Genomic DNA, 22,951 nt, shown 5'->3' with positions numbered 1-22,951 from the left:
TCTTGCATCCAAATCAGTGTTTTTCTACATGTGCAGCATTAGTTAGCATTCAAAGAATTTTAAACGAGAGGAAGGAGAGGATTTGAGCCTTAGTCTAATGGTAGGGTTCTTGTTGTTTTGCATAACATCTGATGGTCTTGGTCTTTATCTTCTTGTGAGGTGTACTTTTATTCAAATTTAAGTCTGCGTTTTGTCAGGTGGATGGCCTACTGTCTCAGTGTCAAGTTACTTTAAAAACCAGCGTTCTGTGTCTTTTATGTGGTTTTATATCTGTGATATGGTTTGATCCGAGATACTCCTTTTGGACTGTTTTTTTTGTTATTGTTTTTCCATGGTTGACAATATCAGGTTGCAAAAACATCTGTTCTGTCTGGTCATTAGTTAAAGACTGATGTGATGCCTCGTGCACCAAAAAGCAGCCTTGTTCCGTTGATTTGGTTCTATCCGTGCATATTCTGCTAGATTTTTACATTTACATATTTTTCATATCTTCATTTTCATTTCCCTTTTTGATTCCGAAGTGATCATTCATGAATAGTAATTCATGAAGTGCAGGCATCATATTTGAATTTTTATAACTTTTGAATAATTTTCTGTCTCCCCGTGGGTTTAAAAAGTGTCATTTCTAGTCCTGGGGGTTTTTTGGATGTGCAGTTCTGCAGACTGTTTTCAGTGATTTGCTAGTGCGTGTCTTTTATACATGCATTAGTTTAGAGCTCAGTGCTCTGTGACCATAGACTATGGATAATCAGAAATTTCTAGAAAGGACATACAATGGCTTTATTTTTGAGCCCACTGACAATAAAATATTTTAAAATGTTTAAAAAAGAATTTTTTAAATAACGCTGTAACCTTTGTGCATTCCTATATTGTAATTGCATGACTATTTCATGGTTTTATCAAAGGTTTTCCAAAAATCTGTTTACTGTTTGTTCTCAATACAGGCAGTAGAAAACAGGGCTGTAATAACTTTTCAATTGAACCTGTGATAAATTTAAAATATTGTGTGTTACCTGGTGCTATTCCAAAGTGCCAGGTAACGATTAGACGTATAAAAAGACACACTCCCACCCACCACTTTTTAGCAATTAACATTTCTCAAGAAACTCTGAAGAATTCCCTTAAACTAATTTGCAGAATTTTGGGGGTGAAGGATATCTTACAGTATCCAACCTTTTCTTCTTGCTATACCTTACATGTAGAAGCTGGTCCTTCAAATCGAAGATACCTTGCTACCACACTTGATAATTCTTTTAATTCTGTTCATCTTGACCACATACACCCCAAGCAAAAGGCAGTTTTGTTCCAACAGAAACCGTGCTTTCCACTTTTTCTGCTGAAGTGTTGTCTTACTAGGATTATTAAAATTCTTGAGGTTGTGTAAATGAGCTCATTTGGTAATTTGCTCACTGAAACATTAAATTCTGCAAAAAGTCAACAGCTGCTGGTAACTAGGCAATAATGAATTCATATCCAGGGAGAGATGACTGTGAATCCCAAATATCCAAGCAATTGGACTTCAGGAGCAAGTTCGATGTTTTGTGTAAAATGAATTTGATGTGTGCGTCTTGTAAATCAATAGTTAAGCATATGCCTAAAGGCTGTTTTTTGACTAGATGAGCCTTTCTAAATATGATTGCATAAATTATTCTTTATGCCGGTTTGCCTGACCTCTACTCTTGCTTGTAGACAAAGAAAGAAAAGGAAAAAGAAAGGTGATGTGATAAAAATGTGTGTGTTTTAGGCATATTGTCTTGCATCGAACTGGTTAATATCACAGCTCGCTGCACTTTCTGTGAGGATCTGTGTTTATAGATCTGTCTATAAGGCCTTTGGTTAGGTAAGCGTGTTGCGAAGTTTTAAAACCAAAGTTCAACAAGAGTTGTTGTTTTCAACAAAAGTTTCTTTAAACAAAAGATCAAAACTTCTCACCATTCAGTTTGCAAGTTTTTTTCAAGGTGAGTTTCAATCCTGGGATACTGAAGCCAAGTTTTCTTTTTAGGGTTACATTGTCTGCAGGTGGCTTAGGCTGGTCTTCACAGGACAGTGTTGGGGTGGAGAAGGTCTTGGTGCTTCTGCACTGGTTCAAGCGGATCTGATCCTACAGCACGCTAGGATGCATCAGTTAAACAGGCAGTGTGAAACTGGTTTTTAGACAAGTTTTATTTGACATGTTCATTTGAATAAAACTGCTGTTATTTTATGCGCAGGTTTGATGGCCCTCGAGGAAGAGGATACGACAAATTTGAAGGCTCAAGACCAAGAGGGCCCCGTTTTGACTCCCAGCGCTCCGAGGGACACAGGTCGCGTTTTGACCGCCAGAACACTGATGGACAGCACACGAGTCGATGGGGAACTATCCCCCGGGGACCAGCAGCACAATTTTATACTTCCCAAAACACATCACATGCACACGGTTCCCGACCGGGCGGCCCACGGTGGAGGGGGCCCAGGCCTCCTTTGGGACAGCAGCAGTCCCAAACAGACTCACGAGCAGAAAACAAAGAGCCTTTTACAGACATGGGTGGCAATCAGCAGGCTGGAAGTAGAACGCAGTCTACTGACGTGACGAGTACAGGCTCCGTGGAGCCGAGTGAGGACCTCGCAAGCACTCAACAGGAACCATCCAAAGGTGAAGTCAAAGAAACTATTTCAGATCCTCCTAAGAAGTGGACGTGGAGTTCACACGATCCTAACCAGCAAGTAGAAGACTCCAAAGCGACTACTCCGCCTGTTCAGAACCAAACTTCGACATCCCTTTCTAGCAACTCTGGAGCTTTGCAGTCAGGCGTTGCAAGGCCAGGAGGGGCGGTGACCCCTGTAACGGGAAACCAGGATTTGAGTTCCTCAGAGAGCCAGCTGCTTGGTTCGGACACCACGCAGGGCCTGTCCGGGCCAGAAGGCAGAGGAAAAGGGCCATTTATGCACGAAGACAGAGGCAAGGGACCAGGAAACAGAGGAAGGGGGCAAGGCAGGATGGATGATGGCCGGGGCAGGGGGCAGGGGGATGGCCGTGGCTGGGGAATGGGCCGGGGCAGGGGCATGGGCAGGATGGACGGGCGAGGAATGGGCAGGATGGACGGCGGCCGGGGCATGGGAAGGATGGACGGCGGCTGGGGAATGGGCAGGATGGATGACGGCCACGGCCGGGGAATGGGCAGGATGGACGAGGGCCGTGGCAGGGGATACGTGTACAGGGGCAGAGGGCAGGCTCGGCAGGCATCCATCCGGGGCCGGGGGATGTTCAGGAGAGCGGGCAGCAGGGAGAGGATGGCAGACAGGCGGTCGGGCAGCAGGGAGAGGATGCCGGACGGGCGGTCGGGCAGCAGGGAGAGGACGCTGGGTGGCCGGTCAGACAGCAGGGAGAGGGTGATGTCCAGCAGAGACAGGGAGCTCGCAGGGCGGCCGGGCAGCAGGGACAGGGCACAGCGGGCGGGCAGCAGGGAGAGGGGACCTGTCAGGAGGGCAGGGAGCAGGGAGAGGGAGCCCATGAGGCGAGCAGGGAGCAGAGAGAGGGAGCCCATGAGGCGGGCAGGCAGCAGGGAGAGGGTCCCCATGAGGCGGGCAGGCAGTAGGGAAAGGGGTCCTGTCAGGAGGGCAGGTAGCCGGGAGAGGGGTCCCGTCAGGAGGGCAGGTAGCCACGAGAGGGGACACGTCAGGAGGCCGGATAGCCGGGAGAGGGAAGCGGGGAGGTCCGACACTGGCAGCATGGATAAACCAATGCACCTAGGAGATGATCCCGACAAATTGGCTCCGTACCATCGAGACGATGCGCTCAGGGGTTCTTGGAGTCATGAGGATGAGGGGATGCAGGAGGAATTTCCTTTAGATAGTAGGGATGACCTTCCTCTGGAGCACGAGCGGTTGGATGACTGGGAAAGAGAACGATACTGGGGAGACCACAACTCCGATTATCAGGATGATTCTGTGGATCCGTATGATAGGGATGAGAGGTTGCAGTCTCACCATTCATTGCCTCCGTTGTCTCCCCTGCCACCACTACCTCCTTTATCATCTGATCACGACAGACGAGATTCATGGTGGGATGACTGGAAGAGGCCGAGGGAGAGGGAACTAGAGAGAGATCTAGATAGGACGGGAAGATCCACAGATATTTATGATCAAGATGTGGACAGAGAATGGGATAACAGAGACTGGGACATGAGACCCATGGATGACAGAGAAATGGGCAATCGTGACCTAGATATCCCTCCTCTCCCACCGTTACCACCTCTCCCACCTCTGGACAGATACCGCGAAGATAGGTGGAGGGACGACAGGAACAGAGATCACTACGACAGAGACCTCCGAGACAGGGGGGAGCTGAGGATTCGAGAGTACCCCGAGAGGTACGACACGTGGCGGGAGAAGCAGGACTACCTTCCTGAAAGGACTGACTGGGAGAGGGAACGGCTGACGGATCGGTGGTATCCAGATGATGGAGACAGGCTGCGACCTATGGGTGACCAGCTGGATTCATCCCTTCTCCCACCTTCACATTCCTCTGATATGCTGGGAGCAGATTCAAACCTGGACTCGGAACAGTCCTTGGGGGGAGTGATGGTCCTTAGCCAAAGACAGCATGAGATAATTTTGAAAGCTGCCCAGGAGCTCAAAATGCTTCGGTGAGTTGCTTGATTCTGTCACTTTTGGGGGGAGAGAAATTACTAAAGTAGGCTTATTAGATTTTCTTGTACATTGTGATATTACTGCATCTTTTCTGGAGTGTTGAACTGAGCTGGTACATTCTAGTTGTATGGTGTTGTGTGGAGGATGTTAATTTCCCTTTGGACATCTTTGTGCTAAATGTTACTTGTCCTGCAATAGTAGGTTGTGATGAGCTGACTCTTGTATTTCTGACCTATCTTCCTCATTCTTTCAAATGCAAACTAAATACTCTGGGTTTGAATAGAAACAGCTAAATTTTGATGTCCCAAGCTTTCCTTGGGTTTGTGAATCCACCTCCAGTTTTGGCTATTAAATAGCCGATTCAGTCCTACTGTAGCTCTAAGCAGCCATATGGGCAGTTTGGATGTGGATGAAATTGTCAAAATCTTAATCAGTAACAGGCTGCCTCTGAAGTTCAGAGCTTATTTTTGAAACAAAACAAAACTTATTGACTCCCTCCTCTCTTCATGCCTTTCTCAGAACAAAATATATGTTTAAAAGTATGCTTGCATTTTACTTCATACATAAGAAGTCCTACTTTTAAAACTGGGTCCCTGTATAGGGGACTTTATATATTTGCAGAGTGTCAGACAAGGCTTCTCACTCTGTTTCCAGTTCCAGGAGTTGTCTCAATTACTCAGATACTTCTCCAAGCCTAACAGTAGTGTTCACTGTTTTATTGGAAGAAAACATTGTTCTGATGTGATTTTGTAAAATTCATGACCTTGGCAAGCTTTTGGAACCTCCTTTTTGGACACTTATTCACTAATGGAGTTGCAAGATAGGTGCCATGAGAACCTGATGTATGGTGTGTCTTATATCGATGCTCCTTAAGTCTGTTATTTTTATCCCCCTGCAACTGTCCAACAGATTATTTAAAGACAAGCTGCCAGCATAGTTTGGTGCTTCTGTGAAGATGATACCCCTTTCCTGATTTCTTCCTCAATTTACACAATAATGGTTTCGTTTCTTTTCACTACAGCATGGTAATGGGAGCTCGGGTGGAACTAGTTATTTGGAAGATCTCCATCCCAGCTTTTGTGGATGGGCTTTTTTCCTTAAATAAACACTCACCCCTTTCCCCACGAATAGGGCATCTCCATTTGTTACTTCCCAAGTACAAATCTGTCCACATCGCCTGACCAACCTTTTCGTTATCCTCAAAGGAGCTTGTTGATAATTGCTTCTTAATCTTTCTGTTATCCTCAGATGACTTTGTTGATAATTGCTTTTAAATACATGTCAAGATCCGCATTAAGGTGGTTCCTAATTCACACAGTGGGACCTATTAAAATTTTGGATACTGATTCTTAAAGCATAGGTGCTTTTTTTCCCTTTTAACAATGTTCTCTCATTTGAACTCCAGCATCCTCGATGAGTAGTTTGGTCAAGCTTGGTTGATCTTAATTCTGAGGATCAACACAACCGTGATGTCAAATGAGGAGGACATGACTCCTTAATGCTTTAATAAGCATTTATTTTAAAAGAAGCAATAGAATAATAACCTCTTAAACATCAGAAATATCCGGTAGGATAGGGCTCAGTAAATTCAGTAATACAAGAAGAGAGCACATACCCTCTATCCAAATGTTTTCTTTGTGATTTGATGCCTGAGTTTTGGTGCATTACATGCATTCATGAGAGAACTGGAAAGATAAGTTTCTTTTACTATGTCCAGTGAGTGAGGAGTGAGATCTTTAAGGGGAGATTATAAAGAAGAAATCTATCAGAGGTTCACGTGGTTCATCTTCTCCATGAGTTATTGTGAGATAGCTCTTGTGAGATAGATCCCGTGGTACCTAGTAAAGGCAAGGATTTAATTTCACAAGGAAGATATTTTACTAAAATATTGAGTAGTTCAAATAAGTGTTCACTTATCACTGTTACATTATTATTAAACGATGTTGAAAAATAGAGACATTTTTGTGCTTTTCTTGAAGCTGTATTGTTTCCAAACTCGTAAGATTGCTGAGCATCTGTGCTATTGCTAAGCATCTGTCCCATTTGGAAGGAAGGGCTTAGTTACATGCAGAAATCGCAAGAAAAGTGATTTCAAAAAGGGAAGGCAGAAGTGTTATTATGAATACATTAATATTTCACTGCAATTAGATTAATTCAACAGGTGTTAGTAACTGTGAAATCTGTGTTATAACGCAACATTTGCCAAAAGTTTTGGAGCAACAGCTTGTTTTCAGCTTCCTGGCTTTCTCATAGCCTCAGGTGGCCAGCTGGGCTGTTTAATGTGAATGGCTGCAAGCCAGTGGACTTAATTTAAGGGCTATAGTTTGGGGATCAGTGCCCAAGTGAATAATTTATTAGAGCTGAGATACTTGAGCATAGAAACTAAAACGTTTTATGTAAGGAAGTAGATTTATATGTCTTTCTAATTCACTGAAAAGGGGAAATATAAATGTGATACTGTTGGTACTGTTCTTTTTAAGTTTGATTTGAGGATATTAATAACATTAGTTAGACCAGTACTTCACGTCAGGTTGCTTTTATCATGTACATGACAGCATGCTCAGAGCTGCATGCTGTTCTATATTTATCATCTGGTTTATTTTTCCTAAACCCAGCATAAAGAAGACCTTATAAGTGCTGGCAGTTGCTCATGCTCTTTGCGCTAATGCAGCACTTGGGATCCCTTTCTGCGTGCCATGTTCCCCTTGCCCTGCATGCTGAACAGATGCATTGCTAATCAGGATGGCTTATGTTGTGCCTAGTAGTACAGAGGGGATCCCGTAGTTGGTTTTTGGGCACTACTTTAGTACATGCAATTAAATATCAACAGAGTTACTACAATCAAAGAAAAACAAGATAAAAAGATGTTAACAATAACTCAAAGGAAACAAAATCACACTGAATAGAATTTTGTAACCTGGTGGTCACAGCTTTCCCTGCTGGTCCTGGTTTCTTTTCCATAGACGGTGTGTGGGTTGTGTATTAAATAGCATTTAGATACATAAAGCAAGGAAAGCTAACCTCACCACTTTGTGTTTAAATGCTGGAATCTTTGTTGTGCTTTGAGTTGGCCTCAGTCTTGTTAGTGTGCATCCCAGAGTGAGTCCCTGAAAGCATTTAGGCATGCATCTCCCCTGGGCTTCCCATTTGCAGGTCTTGGTGGAACCTAAAAATATGGCTTTGTTCTTTACTATCAAAGCAGAGTGGTTCTGGCCACAGAGGAAATCTGTGGTCAAAAAAGGAGGCTGATAAGATATACTTCCATGGGTGCGAAACAGGGATTTCTGAATCAGTGTTGACCATATAAAGCCTGCTTATGTCCTTTTCTACTTTGGACTTGGCCAGTGATGGTAGTGTAATAAATCTTTAATTTTTCAAGTTTTCATTTGAGCTACAGACTAATACCATTTTCTTGTGATTCATGTGCAGAGAGCAAAAAGAACAGATGCAAAAGTTGAAAGAGTTTAAATCCGACATTTCCGCACAGGACTCTCCAAGACCACAGAACACCAGCACAAGGCCAGGAGGTGGCTTTCAGGTAAATTCATCTCAAGTCGACGTCGTAACGTGGGTAGTAAGTAATTCTGTGTGTTTCAGATCTTTTCTGCACTCTGGTGGTCAGACTTCTCTGTGGAATGCCTCCCTCGCAATCCTTACAACTTATTCAGTCTTTTGTTGAGGCAAAGAAACTTCTTTAGATTTTCCAAAGTCTTTCTTATTCGTTCAGTCCACCGTGTCTTCTGAACATAACCTGCTGGGGACAGTTGCTCATGAGGTTTTAACAGCCTAGACTGCTGTAGGACAATGTGCAAGATGAGGTGAGCTCTTATCAAATAAGGCCGTAAGGCTCATGAGAAGACCCTCCTTTTCACCACATAACTTGGTTCTGATATTATCTTTAAATCCCAGATTGCTTTGCTTTTCCTGCTTTAAGTGCTCCCTCCTCTTTGAAGAGGTTGAAAGAGAATTTGAGGATAGTTCCATCAGAAACTCAGATAAAGTGGATGTTAGCTTTCTGTTGGCTGTTTTTATTAGAAATACTCAGTACTGGATGGAGTATCACAAAGCGTGTGGAAGCACACATTTGTGTATCTGTGCCTTCATCTCCTGTTGTGATACAGTTTACTCCTCCACTGTCCAATCTTCTGGCTTGTCCTGGGAACTCTTCTCAGATGCTAAATTTGTTTTTTGATAGTTCATACCAGGTGAGAAAACAGCTGAATTTCTCCAGTCGTGTTTACTCAGGTTTATAAATCCTTCCTAGAATGAATGTTGTTAACTGTTGATAACTGTATGTTAAATGTATGTTGGAGTTGATGCACAGACTTAATTCTTCGTCACATCGTAACCTAAAAGTTACTGGTACCAATAAATTTGGCTGTACTGAGCTGCGAGCCTGACATTTAGCCAGACCAAGTTTTCTTTGTCCCTCCCTGCAGAGAAGCGTTGGGCTGTGCATGATACACTACAAGTTTTCTTTTTGCCTAGCTGACCTCTTCGTTGTTTACAGTGTCTATAAAGTAAAGTAATGGAACAGATTTGCTACCAAGAGCTGCAGATATGTTGCCATCTTTAGGAAGTGACTTTACTTCCTAACTTTGGTATTTCCTACTTCACCCATCTGCCCAGAGGTATTCAAACAACTGTTATTTTTCTTGGGATTTCTGCCATGTCTGTGAACTTGCTACAAATCTCAGCTTGTATCTACAGCCCTTCTCTGAGTCCTTTTGCATGCTGCTAGTAAAGCTGCCTCTAACTTGGCATCTGCTGTGCTTCTGAAAAGGCCCTTTTTGACACAATGTACGGGGTTCCATGGGGACGTTTGGTTCAAGACCGGATTTTTTCACTGGGCAACACCTCCCCATTTCTGATATTGATCTGACATTGATTCTATTAAGAGTTTTGTAGGTGATACTGTCCTCTGGGAATTTTTCCAGTGACTTCCAGAAAGAAGCTGACCTTATCAATCCTTTTGTGCCTCACCAAGCTGCCCTACTTTCCCACTATTTCAGCCTCCTCACAGACAACAAGAATCTTTGGGAATAAAACTGTAGACACCTTTGAACTGAGATAGGCCCACTGGAGCTTTAATTAATATTATTTTGAAGGAGAAAATATATAATATTCAAGCCTTTGCATAGTGAGCAAACGCCAAATTAATTCAGGCCGCCAGTTCTTGAAATTTTGTCCTCCTACCTGTAGCACCTTGATGGAGGTACTGGAAAATGCTTATAATTTAATTACAGATTGCCATTGTGCTTACTGACTTGCAGAGGATGAGAGAAGGTTAGATTACAGATCTCTATTTAAAGTGCTTTCTGCATCTAGGTCTCTTCTCAGCTATCTTCAGAGGCACCAGTAGAAGCCCAAGCTATTAAACCTTCTCCTGCTGTTATTATAAAGCCTCCCGTGTTGTTCAGACAGCCCACCCCAGTGACAAGACCAACTGCCCCACTGGCAAGGCCTGCTACACCTATGACAAGGCCACATGCTCCAGTTCCTACTCCAACTACAGCCCCAAGTCATGGTCAGTCTTTAAAACCATCACCTTCTGCTGTGGAACAGGAACGCTGGGATGAGGATTCTTTCCACGGACTCTGGGACACAAACGAGGATAAAGGAGCAAATATGGAGTACGAATTATGTAAACAGGAGTCAATGATGCCTCCACCAGTATCCTCGCCAGTGAAAGTACCTGCTGCTCACACCTCTGTTCCGTCAGCTGTTCCAGTGTCACTTCCTCCAGTTATTCCACCCGTTCCTAAAGCACCTATAATTCAGCAAACTGTGGATTATGGCCATGGGCGAGGTGGGTATTGCAGTGAATGTATTTGTCCGTTCTGTAACAGAGAGATAGTTAGCTCCATTAACTGCTTCCTAAAGGAGTGTGGCACACAACATATGCCACATATATTTTGCAGCTGACGTTTAGGCTGTGTACATCGTGACCTAATACTAAACAGTGCAATTTTAAGGAGTCAGTAATCAGTCTTGAGCTTAATGTTTTCTCTAATGCTGAAAAGCTGTGTCACGTGAATTGAATGGTATACGTCCACGCCTGCTTCTACTAAACACCAGCTCATATGGGCACATCAACGTTATATGTAGATTGATAGTGAGACTTTCCCTTAATCCCTTTATAACAGAGTGTGGGAACTGTAACTGTGTTAGAAAGTACTTTGGTTTGTTACAGTTCTGAGAAGTGACTTAAAGCAGAATGTGGGTAATGTTTGCATTATTTGTATGCTGCTTAATGGGTATGAGGTACCCGTCTAACAATACCTAGAGCCCTCTAGAACCAATGTCCTGGTTCTGAGGAGTTGGCATGCTAAACAGGCATTTAACACCAAAGCAGTGAGAGCCTCTGATTTTTAGTAGTGAGTTTATCAAAGCTAAAATTCAACGCTATCCTTTTAATTGAATCAACTTCTCTCAGGTTTTCTTTCTTGCAAAAGTGAAATTGGGTTGTAAAGTTGTACATAAATTGTGCGTTGCCGTTAAAGAGAGTTTTTCTCTGTAACTGAAGCCACGGCAATTCCTTTAAGTAGATGTTTCTCTAGAAGCAGTTAGAAAAACTGTGACTGTTGGGAGTCTCTTAAGAGAGCATTTCAGGTAATATTCTCAACGTTATCATAGCTTGACTTACCGAAACTTTCATAGCATCAGTGTATATAACCTAACTGTGCAAGCTACCCGAACTCATCCAAAGAGATAAAGTCCCATTGTTAGGTAAACTGTATGCATACTTACGCACACAGAAACATACTTAAGGCTTTAAAAACCCTGGTGTTCTGTATTTATGTATATTTTGGTAAGTTATTTCAGTCACTTCTAATGCCATTGACTGAGTGCTTTTCACGACATTGGGAAGGAAATGGAAGAGGGGTATTTTAAGACGTTACTTAGCTTTCTGATTATTTTTAACCAGATATAACCACCAGTAAAGTGGAACAGATTCCATATGGGGAGAGGGTAACTCTGCGTCCAGAACCTTTGCCGGAGAGACAAACATTTCAAAAAGGTAGGGAGCCCTTGGTTAGCTCACAGGCCATTAGTTAGCCTATAAGAAAGGTTGTAAGGCACTACAAGTGTGTATTAAACTAAGTAACTCCTAATTTAAATAAGAACCACTTTATTGCCTTCCAAGGCCCATAAAAATAACAGTTTATATCATCAAGAGGAGTAATACGGTCATTGATCAAGCCATGTTCAAGACTCAATTCAGTAGCTTTAAGTAGGATTGCATGTTATGGTTGTCTCTTACAGTTTGGGAAAGAGATTCAGTGGCTGAGTTTGTTTTAGCCCTCGCATCATGAATTTCTATGTATTTTTCCTGTACTTTTGTTGTTTATCCTTCAAAAATAGTAAATTCAGGATATGTTTTTATAGTTTGGGTTTCCGTGGGTTTCTCCTTTCAGATCACCCTGGTCGTTACAACAGAGAAAGAGATCGTGAACCCTATTTTGAGCGTCAAGGTAATTCAAATACAGACCACCGGGATTTCAAGAGAGAGCGGGAATTGCACAGAGACCGTGGTTCTGTGGACTATGATCGAGAGAGATTTGAAAAAGAGCGTCATCCGCGAGATGATAGGTGTGTAGTTTTGGAACATTTTTGAAATCAATCTGGTTCAAGCTATATTGTGTGTCAGGCTGTCTGTTTTGACTGAGGTACCTATTAATTTCTCATTGGAATCCATAGTAAAAAATTCTACGAATACACAGAATACTATTTTGGCAGGGTTATTCCTACTGCACCTTCAAGGACTCAGTCTTACCGTGACAAGAAAGAACATCCCTCCTCCAGGCGGGGTGGTTTTGAAAGACCACCATATGAACGAAAGACAGATCGTCCAGCGTATGATCATGGGCCTTCCATGTTTGGAGGTATGGTTTCTCAGTCCTGAATACCTACTAAAATATTCTTAACAAAGAAATAATTTTTCATAATATAGAACTCAGGAAAATTTATTTGGATAATGTTATAGCTTAGTTTCTCAGTAGTGATGAGATCGGGAAAAGACAATTACATACTCTGCTAAAAATATCTTTTATTGTGTAGTAGTTTCAAGATTAGAACTTTGAATTGTTCTGGGGAGACATCCATGAATTTATCCTGAAGTAAAGAGTGTCTGTTAAAATTTCTAATTTCACTGAACTAAGAAAATTCTTCTGAATTTGAAGGTGATCGTAGAAATTACCCTGAGGAAAGGATTCCAATTTCTGCTCCATCTATGCCTCGTCAGCCACCACCTGCTCCACGAGTGGAAAGAAAGCCAGAATCTAAAAATGTAGATGATATTTTGAAGCCACCAGGGCGGGATAGCAGGCCAGAGAGAGTGAGTATGCATTGCAACAGCAACAATCAGTTTCTCTGAAGTCTGAATGCATTGGGAAGCACTGTAAATTCTGTTGGTTCTATTGCTAATACTCAGAATGTTGTAGCCTAGCCCTAAGGAGTCCACAGGAGATGTAAACCTCCTAGGAAAGCTAATATGAAATTCCTCTTAGTTGGTAATATTCATGTATTTTAGATTCTTCTGAGATCTTTACTTGGATTTTTGATGTATCAGAGGAAAGACTTGGCTTTATCCTGTCAGAGAGTTGGCAGTACACCATATAAAAGAAAGAATAAGATCCAGGCAATAAAACATTTAGACAAGACTAATTCAATTATTGTAAACAGTTTCATAACATCTTGTGCAGTGTGAGCTGCTGGGACGATTAACATCACATAATCTTACTACTCCCATGGAACTACCACCATGCATTACAACCTGGTTTGTAAAATGTGGGAGTGAGGCATGGTACTGGCTTTTCTTGTTGTTGGCAAAATTGTGAGCCCAGGGCACATAATTTTCTAGAATTTCTTTATGTAAGAGATTTATTTGATTTAGTACAGCCTTCTGTCTTATTTTACATTATCTTTGTTTCAGATTGTAATCATAATGAGAGGTTTGCCTGGCAGTGGGAAGACACATGTAGCAAAACTCATCAGGGTACGTAAAGGACTGCTCACTGTGTAGTGCTGCTTGTCTCTTTTGTATACGTTCTACTGTTTTATTTCTGTTTGTACAGTATTCCAAGATAAAAATTAAGTCAGACATACTGGAAAAAGCAGGAAGACCTGGAAGAGATGAGATCAAGACCTGGAATTTCAGTCTGTTGTTATTTAATGTTTTGTGTCCTCATGTGGCATGTGAATCCTGTCCACTCTTAGTAACCATAAGGAATACTGCTTTCTTCTTGCTTTGAATATAGAGAAGGGAACTGACATTTGCCAAAACCATATTTAAGGTCTTCTGTAACAGAATGGATTTTTTTACAGGTACCCAAGAGTATTTCTGTTTTGCTTTCTTCCCAGGATAAGGAAGTAGAGTGTGGAGGACCTGCACCAAGAGTGCTCAGCCTGGATGACTATTTTATCACTGAAGTAGAAAAGGAAGAGAGAGACCCAGATACAGGGAAAAAAGTAAAAAAGAAGGTACTCCTAATTCAGTTTCTTGTTTTGACAAAGAAGCAAGATACTGTGGAATTTCAGTCTGTTGCTTTGCACAGGTGTGGGGACTGTTTTTCAAAAACAAATCAATCTAACGTAGGGGTGGAACGGGCAAATATTTGAAAGTCGATTTTGGAAGATGGTTTTCTCATGCCAATGTACTTTGTGGTCAGGACATTCAGCAGTTGAACGTTAACAGCTTAATAGGTGTCCTCTTAAATTGTTTTTGTTGACTCAGGTGATGGAATATGAATATGAAGCTGATATGGAAGAGACCTATCGCACCAGCATGTTTAAAACTTTCAAAAAGACTTTGGATGATGGATTCTTTCCCTTCATTATCCTTGATGCTATCAATGATAGAGTGCGACATTTTGAGCAGTTTTGGAGTGCAGCAAAAACCAAGGGTTTTGAGGTAAATACCTAAAAGGCATTTGAATTTCCTAGCACCTGTATACCAGCATTTCTGAACTTCTGAATGCAAAGTCCTTCCCAACTGAAGGAAGAGTGCTATGGTCTAGAGCTGCAAGTTTACCTTTCTTAGAATGTACAGCTGTGGAGTTATGACCAGATAGAAAAACTCTAAAAACTGATTTAAAACATTTAATATTGTCTTCTTCTTTCTAGGTGTACTTAGCTGAAATGAGTGCAGATAACCAGACGTGTTCCAAGAGGAATATTCATGGACGCAAGCTAAAGGAAATCAGCAGGGTAACTGTATACATATGGAGTCATAGGATTAATTGCAAGTTTCCTTTTGTTTTCACTCCTGCTGTTGTTGGAAAACTTGGCTTATTTTAGTCTACATAACCCCTACAATTTTCTTCTAAGAAGAGCTGGTAGTTATTTCACAGGATTGACTGAAATGACTTAAGTGCAGATAGATCTTTTCTTGTGATAAGAAGCCCAATTTTCTGTTCAGTCTCTTATGTTTTTTGGAGGTGCTTCATTTTTATGTTTTGGGTTTTTCTGGTGCATTTTTTTTAGATGTCTGATCACTGGGAGGCAGCGCCACGTCACATGATGCGCCTGGACATTCGTTCCCTATTGCAAGATGCTGCTATCGAAGAGGTAAGAGTATCTCTGCATGTTAAAATGATGAATTATGGAGATGTAGCTATAATGGAAAAAATAAAGGAAGGTATGATGAGGTATGATGACAAACAGGACTGCCATATAATTGGCACTATAGAAAGATGTAATTGCTGTCAGTTAAGTGTATTCCATTATTCTTATCAACGACCTAAATACAAAGGCACAAGCTATATTTTAAGGCATTTTTGGAGTCCCAACTTGCGCATCTTTGAGGAAGAGTTGAAGCCACTTTAGCAACTGCTTAGTAGCAATTAAAGACTATTTTTGCTCCCTCGTGCAAACCTTGGCACCTTTTCAGCTTAGTGGTTCACAATTTGAGAAATAGCTGATAACTCCTCTGGATCTCTGCTGTGTGAAATCTAGACCTGTGCAGTAAAGTAGTAAATAAAACACATATAGCGGAAGATTACACTTAATGTAGAGGAATGCTACCTTTTATTCCATTTATGGTTTGCCATGACATATCTTGGATATGTTATCTTTCTATTTGTTGCGGTCTTTGACAGACATTTCAGGAGCTCTGGAAATAAACTACTATGTTAATGGTTGTATTGAATGTACCAGAGCTGCATGTTACTGTCAGAACAGCTCGTGCCGTGGCCATAGAAACTGTTGACCTGCTGAAGTAGAAAGGTGTTTACTCTTTGCAGCTTGTCATGATCTCAGCAGGTTATTTTCTACTCTACAGATATTTTTTATTGTAAAATAGTAATTTCCAAGAGGAGAGCAAAAGTTTCAGCTCTCAAGTAGACCCAGAGAAGGACATATTAGGGGTTTACTCTGATATGTTCATCAAAGTTTTACTAATGGTTTGCATAACTGCATGTGTGAGTATCAGGCATTTCAGAGATATGGGCTCCAGAAAGTATTCCATTAGATTGGCAGCGTTAGATGTGTTTTAAAGATTCCATTTTTGTTCATTACACTGTGATAAGTAAATACTTAAGCTAGAGGCTTGACTAAGATGCATTCTATACAGAGAGTGCCATTCAAGTGATGCATAAGTGATAAGTTTAGATCTTCTTATGAAATTTCAGGTTTTGAAACGTGATTGTGTATGATGCAAGGGACGTATTTTACTGTTACAAATACTGGTAGCACAAAGAATCCATGTGAAGGAGGATCACAAAGTATTGCTACTTTCCCAACAGTTTCTCACTACAGCAAGAAGGGAACCTGCTTTGAAGGAAGCAGAAGTAAAGCCAGTATTCATATAAACCACAGCATAATGCTTGCAAAAATTAATCCCATCTTTCCTCTTCTATTTGAGCTTGGAATCTTCTGCTTAACCTACTAAAACGATGAGATTTTGAAGTCAAGCAGTGCCTTGCAAGTCTGTGCTTGTGCTTTGTAACAGGTGGAGATGGAGGATTTTGATGCAAATATTGAAGACCAGAAAGAAGAAGCCAAGAAGGATGCAGCAGAGGAAGAAGAGAGTGAACTGGTAGGAGACACATCAGCCATCTCTAACAAAATGCTTTTTAATATGTCTGAGGGAGAGTCTCGATCTTATAAATGCCAACCCATTGCCATTCTTAGCAGTGCGATTTTAATACACACATCTATAGTCATTTGTTCCTTAAACATTTCTAAGAGAACTTTAATGTCAAATCATGTTATTCCTATCTGATTTTTTTTAAATAATCTGAGAGTGTATGCCACAAATGGCATTATCAGAGTATCATGGCAACATGCCTCTTGCAAATATTTATTTATAAATTACGGTACACGATAGCTCTCTCTTCCAGCTTGTCTAAGTATCATACCAGGTGGAGGGGTGGGAAGAATGGGCACAGATTCATTTAGCTTATTTTCTTTCACACGTCTAAAGAACTCGTCTCAACTGTCATAGTGTATGACAACAGTTACGAAGAATATTTTCGCTGCTGAGGCTTTCTGACTTTGTCAGTAGGTATTTCCAAGCGAAGGGATTAGATCTCTTGGATGAATGAAGGTTAGAGATTAGTTCTGTAGGCTGGCTTTTTTGGGTAAGTTTTTAAAAGGCTGCGGAAGGCCTCTGAATGTAACTTCTTGGTATGTGTTGGAGCTACAACTGGTCAGTGCTTGAAGAGTTGAATGTGTCAAACCCTGGTTCCCACAACCAAGCAGTTAAATTCCAATAAACAGGAAGTAACCAAAAATGTCTGGGATGAGCAAAGTCCATTCTCTTGATGGAAAATTACAAATTACTCTTCCTCATGAGTGGTAGTATAGAAAACGGATGAAATACACAATAACAAAAATAAAATTTAGGAAGAGTGGATTTTAATAAACATCTGGTTTGGGGCTTTGCATGTGTTTTTTTTCTTTTTTCTTTGGTCTTCTTTTTAGCGATATGATTCATTCTCTGCTAAATTATTCTCTGGCACAGAGTATGAGACTGCATAAAGTGGGATTAGAACTCTTTAAAAATGCATCCATGTTTACAAGAATATGGCTGCTAGCTTCTCATTTCTTGAAAATGAGTTATATCTAGAATAGAAAGTTGTCTTTTAGCATTTGAGAGAAATCTGTGCATAACTCTGTGTGTGTGTGTTTATGGGCTCTGGGGAGTGTCCTGTTGCACAGCACATCATAAAAATAAGCTTTTTCTTTATAAGACAAGGAGAAAGCATGGTGGTGGAAACTATGCAAATTATTAATATCTAAAAGTAAACTACATAAAAGAATGTTTTCTATTCCAAGTCACAAGAGGTGAAAAACAGCAAAGAATAATCTGCCGTATGTAATCTTTGCCATTCAGTCACATGGCTGATTTCAGAGAGGTGTGTCAGACAGAAGTATTTGGTATCTGTCGCCTTCTTGAGAACAGTTGGTAAACTGTTTCATTTTGTTCTCCTGTACTTCTCTTAATCCTGGGGAAAGAGAGAAGTCTCAAGCTCCATCTGGCAAATGTCCTTGAAATATCCAACTGTCTTGTACCAAAGGATGAATTCTGAATCTTTTCTTATCCTATCCGAAGACTGGGATATTATGCAGATTCAGCACACATTAGGGCATTTCACACCATCAAAGTCACTCTTCTGTTGCTATTGTCAACTCTCACAGGGTTGTTTGAAGCGTTCAGACAATTCTTGTTTTTCTGTGCTTGATGGTATGAATTATTGACACATTTAACTTAGTGTTCTCACCAACGTATCACACACTGCTTTGTTCAATACATGCTCCTAGCTGTGGTATAACTTTTCTGAGCATATTTTTATGTGCAATATGTTTGAAAAGTACAAATATACATATATACATTCATTTATTTGTCACAGTGAAATATTGCAGCACAAACTGTTTTAGTTTGTATTAACTACAGACTTGATTAAAAACATTAAAATAGAGAAATCTGATAATCTCAAATCACTGATACATGCTTGATAGAAAAATAAAGGGTCTGTAAAAGATTTTGGAAGAGAACGCTGAACGTAAACAAAAGCAGTGTAGCTCTCTGTCATGGTACATTGATTTAGTAACTCAACATTAATGAATACACAGGTGTTTGCAGTGGAGGCAACCTATAAATAGAGCAGGAAAGGAATTAGTACATTAAAACTGGTCTGTGAATTGTTTGTTTTCTTGTTGAAATCTGCTAGAGTAGTTCTTTTCCCTCCATATTAAAAATCATTAAAACAATTAAACTCTCACAAGGGTTCCATTTCACGACAGTGAGCTTTTTATGTGATTGCAGAGAGAATTTCAGCTGCTTAGATTAGGAATAAAACTACTTATAAGAGTTATCAATAATTGTTTAGCAAGGATTTATTTGTGTAAGAGTATAAAATGAAAAGACTACAAGAAAATACCTTAAATAAATACCTTTTTGCCAAATTTAGTATTATTTTCATTTGCAGGGAATGAACTGGCTTAAGATTATTATATGTAAAATGTATGATGATGTGTAGCAAAAAAGTGTTTGGAAATAATCTTTGAACCATGATGAGGGTTATTTTTAAATGAAAAAATGATTAAATCACAGTTTCAGCAGATACTACCTCATTTAAACTAGAAAAAAAATTGTGGACTGACTACTCATACAAGAGTATAGTATGTTCATCTGAAAGGACTATTAAATGAAGCTTGTGTGTAGTAAATCTGGAAATATATTAAAAACGTTTGACTAAGGTATATTTTGCATTTGACTAAGGTAACTTGCATTTGTAAAGTCTTGACTACTCTTAATGCCTGATAAATTGTGTCACTATAACTTTGCCTCTTGGGATATTATAACCTAGTAACTGCACACAGCACCACTGCTATCTGTTAGACTCGTTATGGAGTTCTGTGTTGGCAGAGCAGCATTCTTGTAATGATGTGCAAGGGCTGCTAAAGTCACTTTCTGAAAGGGAAGTAAGTGGATGCAGAAGTTCTGAAATACTGAGTAACTTGTTTCCTCCATCTGATAACAAGAATTGTGCCTTACAAAAAGAAATACCTTAAGCTCCCATTGTAATGCTGTTTCCAGTTCAAAAGTGATATGCATGTGTTGCTCTCTCTAATCCTCCGAGCTTCTCTCTGTGTATGATTTAGGGTTACATTCCGAAAAGCAAATGGGAGATGGACACTTCTGAGGCAAAGCTAGGTGGGTATTTATTTTTTCCTGTTTCTTATAGTTGGTATCTGATGATATTTGCAAAACTTTAATTTCCATTTTCACTGTGCCTCCCTACCAAAGACAAATAAATGTACTGGTCTCATACACATCTGAAACTGCAAAAGCTTCAATACAGAAAAGGAATTTCTCTCTGCCACCAGAGGCATGGGAATTATGACTTTCTAACCATTGCTGTTTTATATACTCATTAATTGTTCTTCCATCTGTTCAAGGAAGGTATTGTGTTGTAAATTTTTTTAAAACGGTATTTCTATTATTTATTCATCTCCTCTGTATTATAAAAAGTGACGAGTCAACTTACATTGCACTGCATTCTTGTTCATACTGCATATGTGTTTCTCAAGCATAAATGTTGTCAGTAACTACTCACTTTCTTGGAGACTTGCATAATAGGTAAAATTGCATTGATGATGCATCTTACTTGCAAAAACTGGCATGTATGAGGACAAAGAAGTACCATATGTTGAAATTGGTTCTGAATGAATCAGCATCATCTTTTCAATAAGTTATGTGTTAATGAGTTAAAGTTTGTTAAGCATTTTGAATTCCAGGAGGGTACTAGGATTTTTCTTAGTAGGATACAGAATGGACTATCCAGGACTTACAAGGGCATGATGTTTGCTGCAATTCTGTTCCGATTAGTGTTGCTGGCTGCGTTGTGTATAAGTGCTAATATTACAATTCTATCAAAGTCAAAAGTGACCTTCAGGTTGAAATGCAGGCACCATGGATATGATGCAATATGTACATGTGGAAAAACATCTTTAGTCATTATGTTTTTGTGGGATTTTTCGTTCTATTTTTTTCCCTAGTGAACAGTAATGGTACTAAGCCAAGATTTTATGAATGGAAAGTGCGTAAAACTACCATTTTCTATCACATCTTTGAGAAGTAATAAATACCTGAATGGGATACAGTATGTCTTAGCATTTTTTGAGATCTTCTGCATGTGGTACAGCCCTGTGTATGATTACTTTCCAATAACCAAAATAACATTTGTACAACAGAAACAGCATCAGAAATTCTGGCTTACATAAAGCAAATTTTCATCTCTTGCTGCTAACTGCTTAGCTGCACCATGTCTTCTGCTGCTGTGCTCTCTTTTAAGTCATTTAAGTATTTGTGGAATATATTGGCTTTGTGGCACCTGCAGTAAAACTGGAGGAGATTCATATTCAATGCTTGCAGCATGTCGAACAGCTTAGCAGTTCAAGACAAAGATTTTTCTGCATTCTTGGTATACAAGTTAATTGCTTTTCATATCTTAAGATTATTTCTTAAATTTGTAATGATTTTTTCCAACTCTGCCTTGTTGAAGAACGCAAGGCTCTGATGGCGTTGTGTGTTATTCCAAATAATATATACTCTTCTTTAAATACTAAGTAGGAACAGATGTGTTGTGCTGCATAGAGAGAAATTTCAAGTCATCCCATGCCTTTTATAAATATGGCAGGAGTCCAGAGTGTGTTCTAAAAGTTTTTATGGGTAGTTTCTAGTAATGTGGGGACTGTGGCTACAGCAGAAATCTACAGATAGCTGTCAAAATCTACCTCATTCATGATCAAATACTGCTAACGACAGAATTTTGCTGACTTTCTTTCCATGTGGAAAATTCATAATAGAAAACACAAGAGGGTTTTTGTATGGTCTCCAGTTAACATAAACGTCAAACTGGGAGAGAGCAGCAGAGTCAATTTTACTCTAACATAAATTACTTGCAAGACTGTTGGAATAATACCAATCAGCTAACAACCTGGATCTTAGCAGACTGTAAGTCACAGGTGCTGAGAAGGTCTTTCTATTAAATCTGTATTCATAATTTTACTTTCCTAACTACTGAATTCCTCTGGATTCATATTTATAAATATAGAGAACTACGGATTAAAAGTAAATTCTGACAGAACGTATGTTATAAAAAGCCTGGCATTCCTACGTAACAAATGCTGTTTTGTTTGTTTCTTTTTGAAAAACTACTTTGTGAGGGCAGGCAGCTTTTAGCTCAGGGTATGCTTTATAAGCACTTGCAGTCTGAGTAATAATTATATTTAATTCACAGTAAGATCTTGTTTGGTTATTCACAGGCCCATTTCAGTAGATGACATATCAGAATTATTTCCTGAAAGGCATGTAAACTGTGGTATGCACTTGTCATTCCCAAGTTGGGTTGTTTCCTGGGAGCTGGCCTGCCCATTAGGTTTATTGCATGAGTCCCAGCGGGCATGCACTTGCAGAGGTTGTCTAAGTGCAGAATCCGAAAACAATTCTGTAAGTCCTCTTTTGTTTTTGGTTTTCTTTTGGTTTTCGTTCTGAATAGATATTGTTACAGGAGGACACGAGATCTTACTAATCGCAGAAAGCCTTAGAAAAGGTCTGAAAAACATGAGCTCTTCTAGCTGCAGTGCTGACTTGTGCCAGTCCCCATGCTGTTTGCCCCAGAGCACTTGCTTTAGTTCAAATTTACTTTGGCAGGGTTGATGCATTCCTCTGACTATGTATGCTGGTACAGCGTTTCCTTATGTGTTGTGACTGCACAGCCACATTTTTATTCTAAAATCTGGTCACTACTGTTTCAGTCTGTCTCAGTGCATTGTACACTCAAGCTCTTAAACTTACAGAAATGGACTAATGTTCTTAAAATTTGACTGTGTTAAGTGTTTAGTATGGTACTGTGTTTCAAAGTGTGGCTTAGCGGTGAGTTGGACAAACTTCTACTAAAGGAGAAATGCCATAGCTGAAGTTCTGATATCACTGTAAAATTTGCTCTGGAATGCAAATAACATTTAACTTAAATCTTTGTAGCTTTTGTACAAGAAAGGCAAACAAACAAACAAAAAAAAGTAGTCGATTGATTTAGTTTGAGCAAAGTAAGTAATTTACTTTCAGAAGCTATTATTAAAATTCTAAAGGTGAGTTTTTCATTCTACAGATTTTAAAAAATGCTGATGTTTCATTGCTTTTAAAATTGAAATGGTGATTTGTTTGATAGTTTAACACTCAGTAATCATCATCTGCCATAAATATTCACAAGCACTGTTGTTACAAAATGACACCTTGTCTTGTTTTCAGGAAAAAACACATATGTATATATTTTGTGGTAGGCTTTTGACATTTCCTTAGAGTGTGTCTGCT

General features: G+C 40.0%; 1 protein-coding gene across 6 annotated transcripts in view; it reads left to right on the top strand.

The window, feature by feature from the left end:
* Window positions 1-22,951, top strand: part of YLPM1 (YLP motif containing 1) — a 49,785-nt gene that overhangs the window by 9,685 nt on the left and 17,149 nt on the right. For 2 of the 6 annotated variants that reach the window (XM_072038451.1, XM_038179279.2), the window contains exons 5-17: window positions 2,211-4,625; window positions 8,059-8,167; window positions 9,958-10,438; window positions 11,558-11,650; window positions 12,048-12,222; window positions 12,370-12,515; window positions 12,813-12,967; window positions 13,565-13,627; window positions 13,993-14,112; window positions 14,366-14,542; window positions 14,755-14,838; window positions 15,115-15,198; window positions 16,580-16,666. In XM_072038451.1, coding sequence (XP_071894552.1) covers window positions 2,211-4,625; window positions 8,059-8,167; window positions 9,958-10,438; window positions 11,558-11,650; window positions 12,048-12,222; window positions 12,370-12,515; window positions 12,813-12,967; window positions 13,565-13,627; window positions 13,993-14,112; window positions 14,366-14,542; window positions 14,755-14,838; window positions 15,115-15,198; window positions 16,580-16,666 — 4,189 coding nt within the window. Of the gene's footprint in view, window positions 1-2,210; window positions 4,626-8,058; window positions 8,168-9,957; window positions 10,439-11,557; window positions 11,651-12,047; window positions 12,223-12,369; window positions 12,516-12,812; window positions 12,968-13,564; window positions 13,628-13,992; window positions 14,113-14,365; window positions 14,543-14,754; window positions 14,839-15,114; window positions 15,199-16,579; window positions 16,667-19,737; window positions 19,790-22,951 lie in introns of all 6 variants that reach the window. The other 4 variants (XM_038179277.2, XM_038179276.2, XM_038179280.2 and 1 more) reach the window with 4 other exon arrangements.

This window comes from Anas platyrhynchos, chromosome 5, assembly GCF_047663525.1.
Source record: "Anas platyrhynchos isolate ZD024472 breed Pekin duck chromosome 5, IASCAAS_PekinDuck_T2T, whole genome shotgun sequence".
NCBI lineage: Eukaryota > Metazoa > Chordata > Aves > Anseriformes > Anatidae > Anas > Anas platyrhynchos.
Note: the sequence above shows the minus strand (reverse complement) of the source record. Positions and strands in the feature narration are given on the sequence as shown.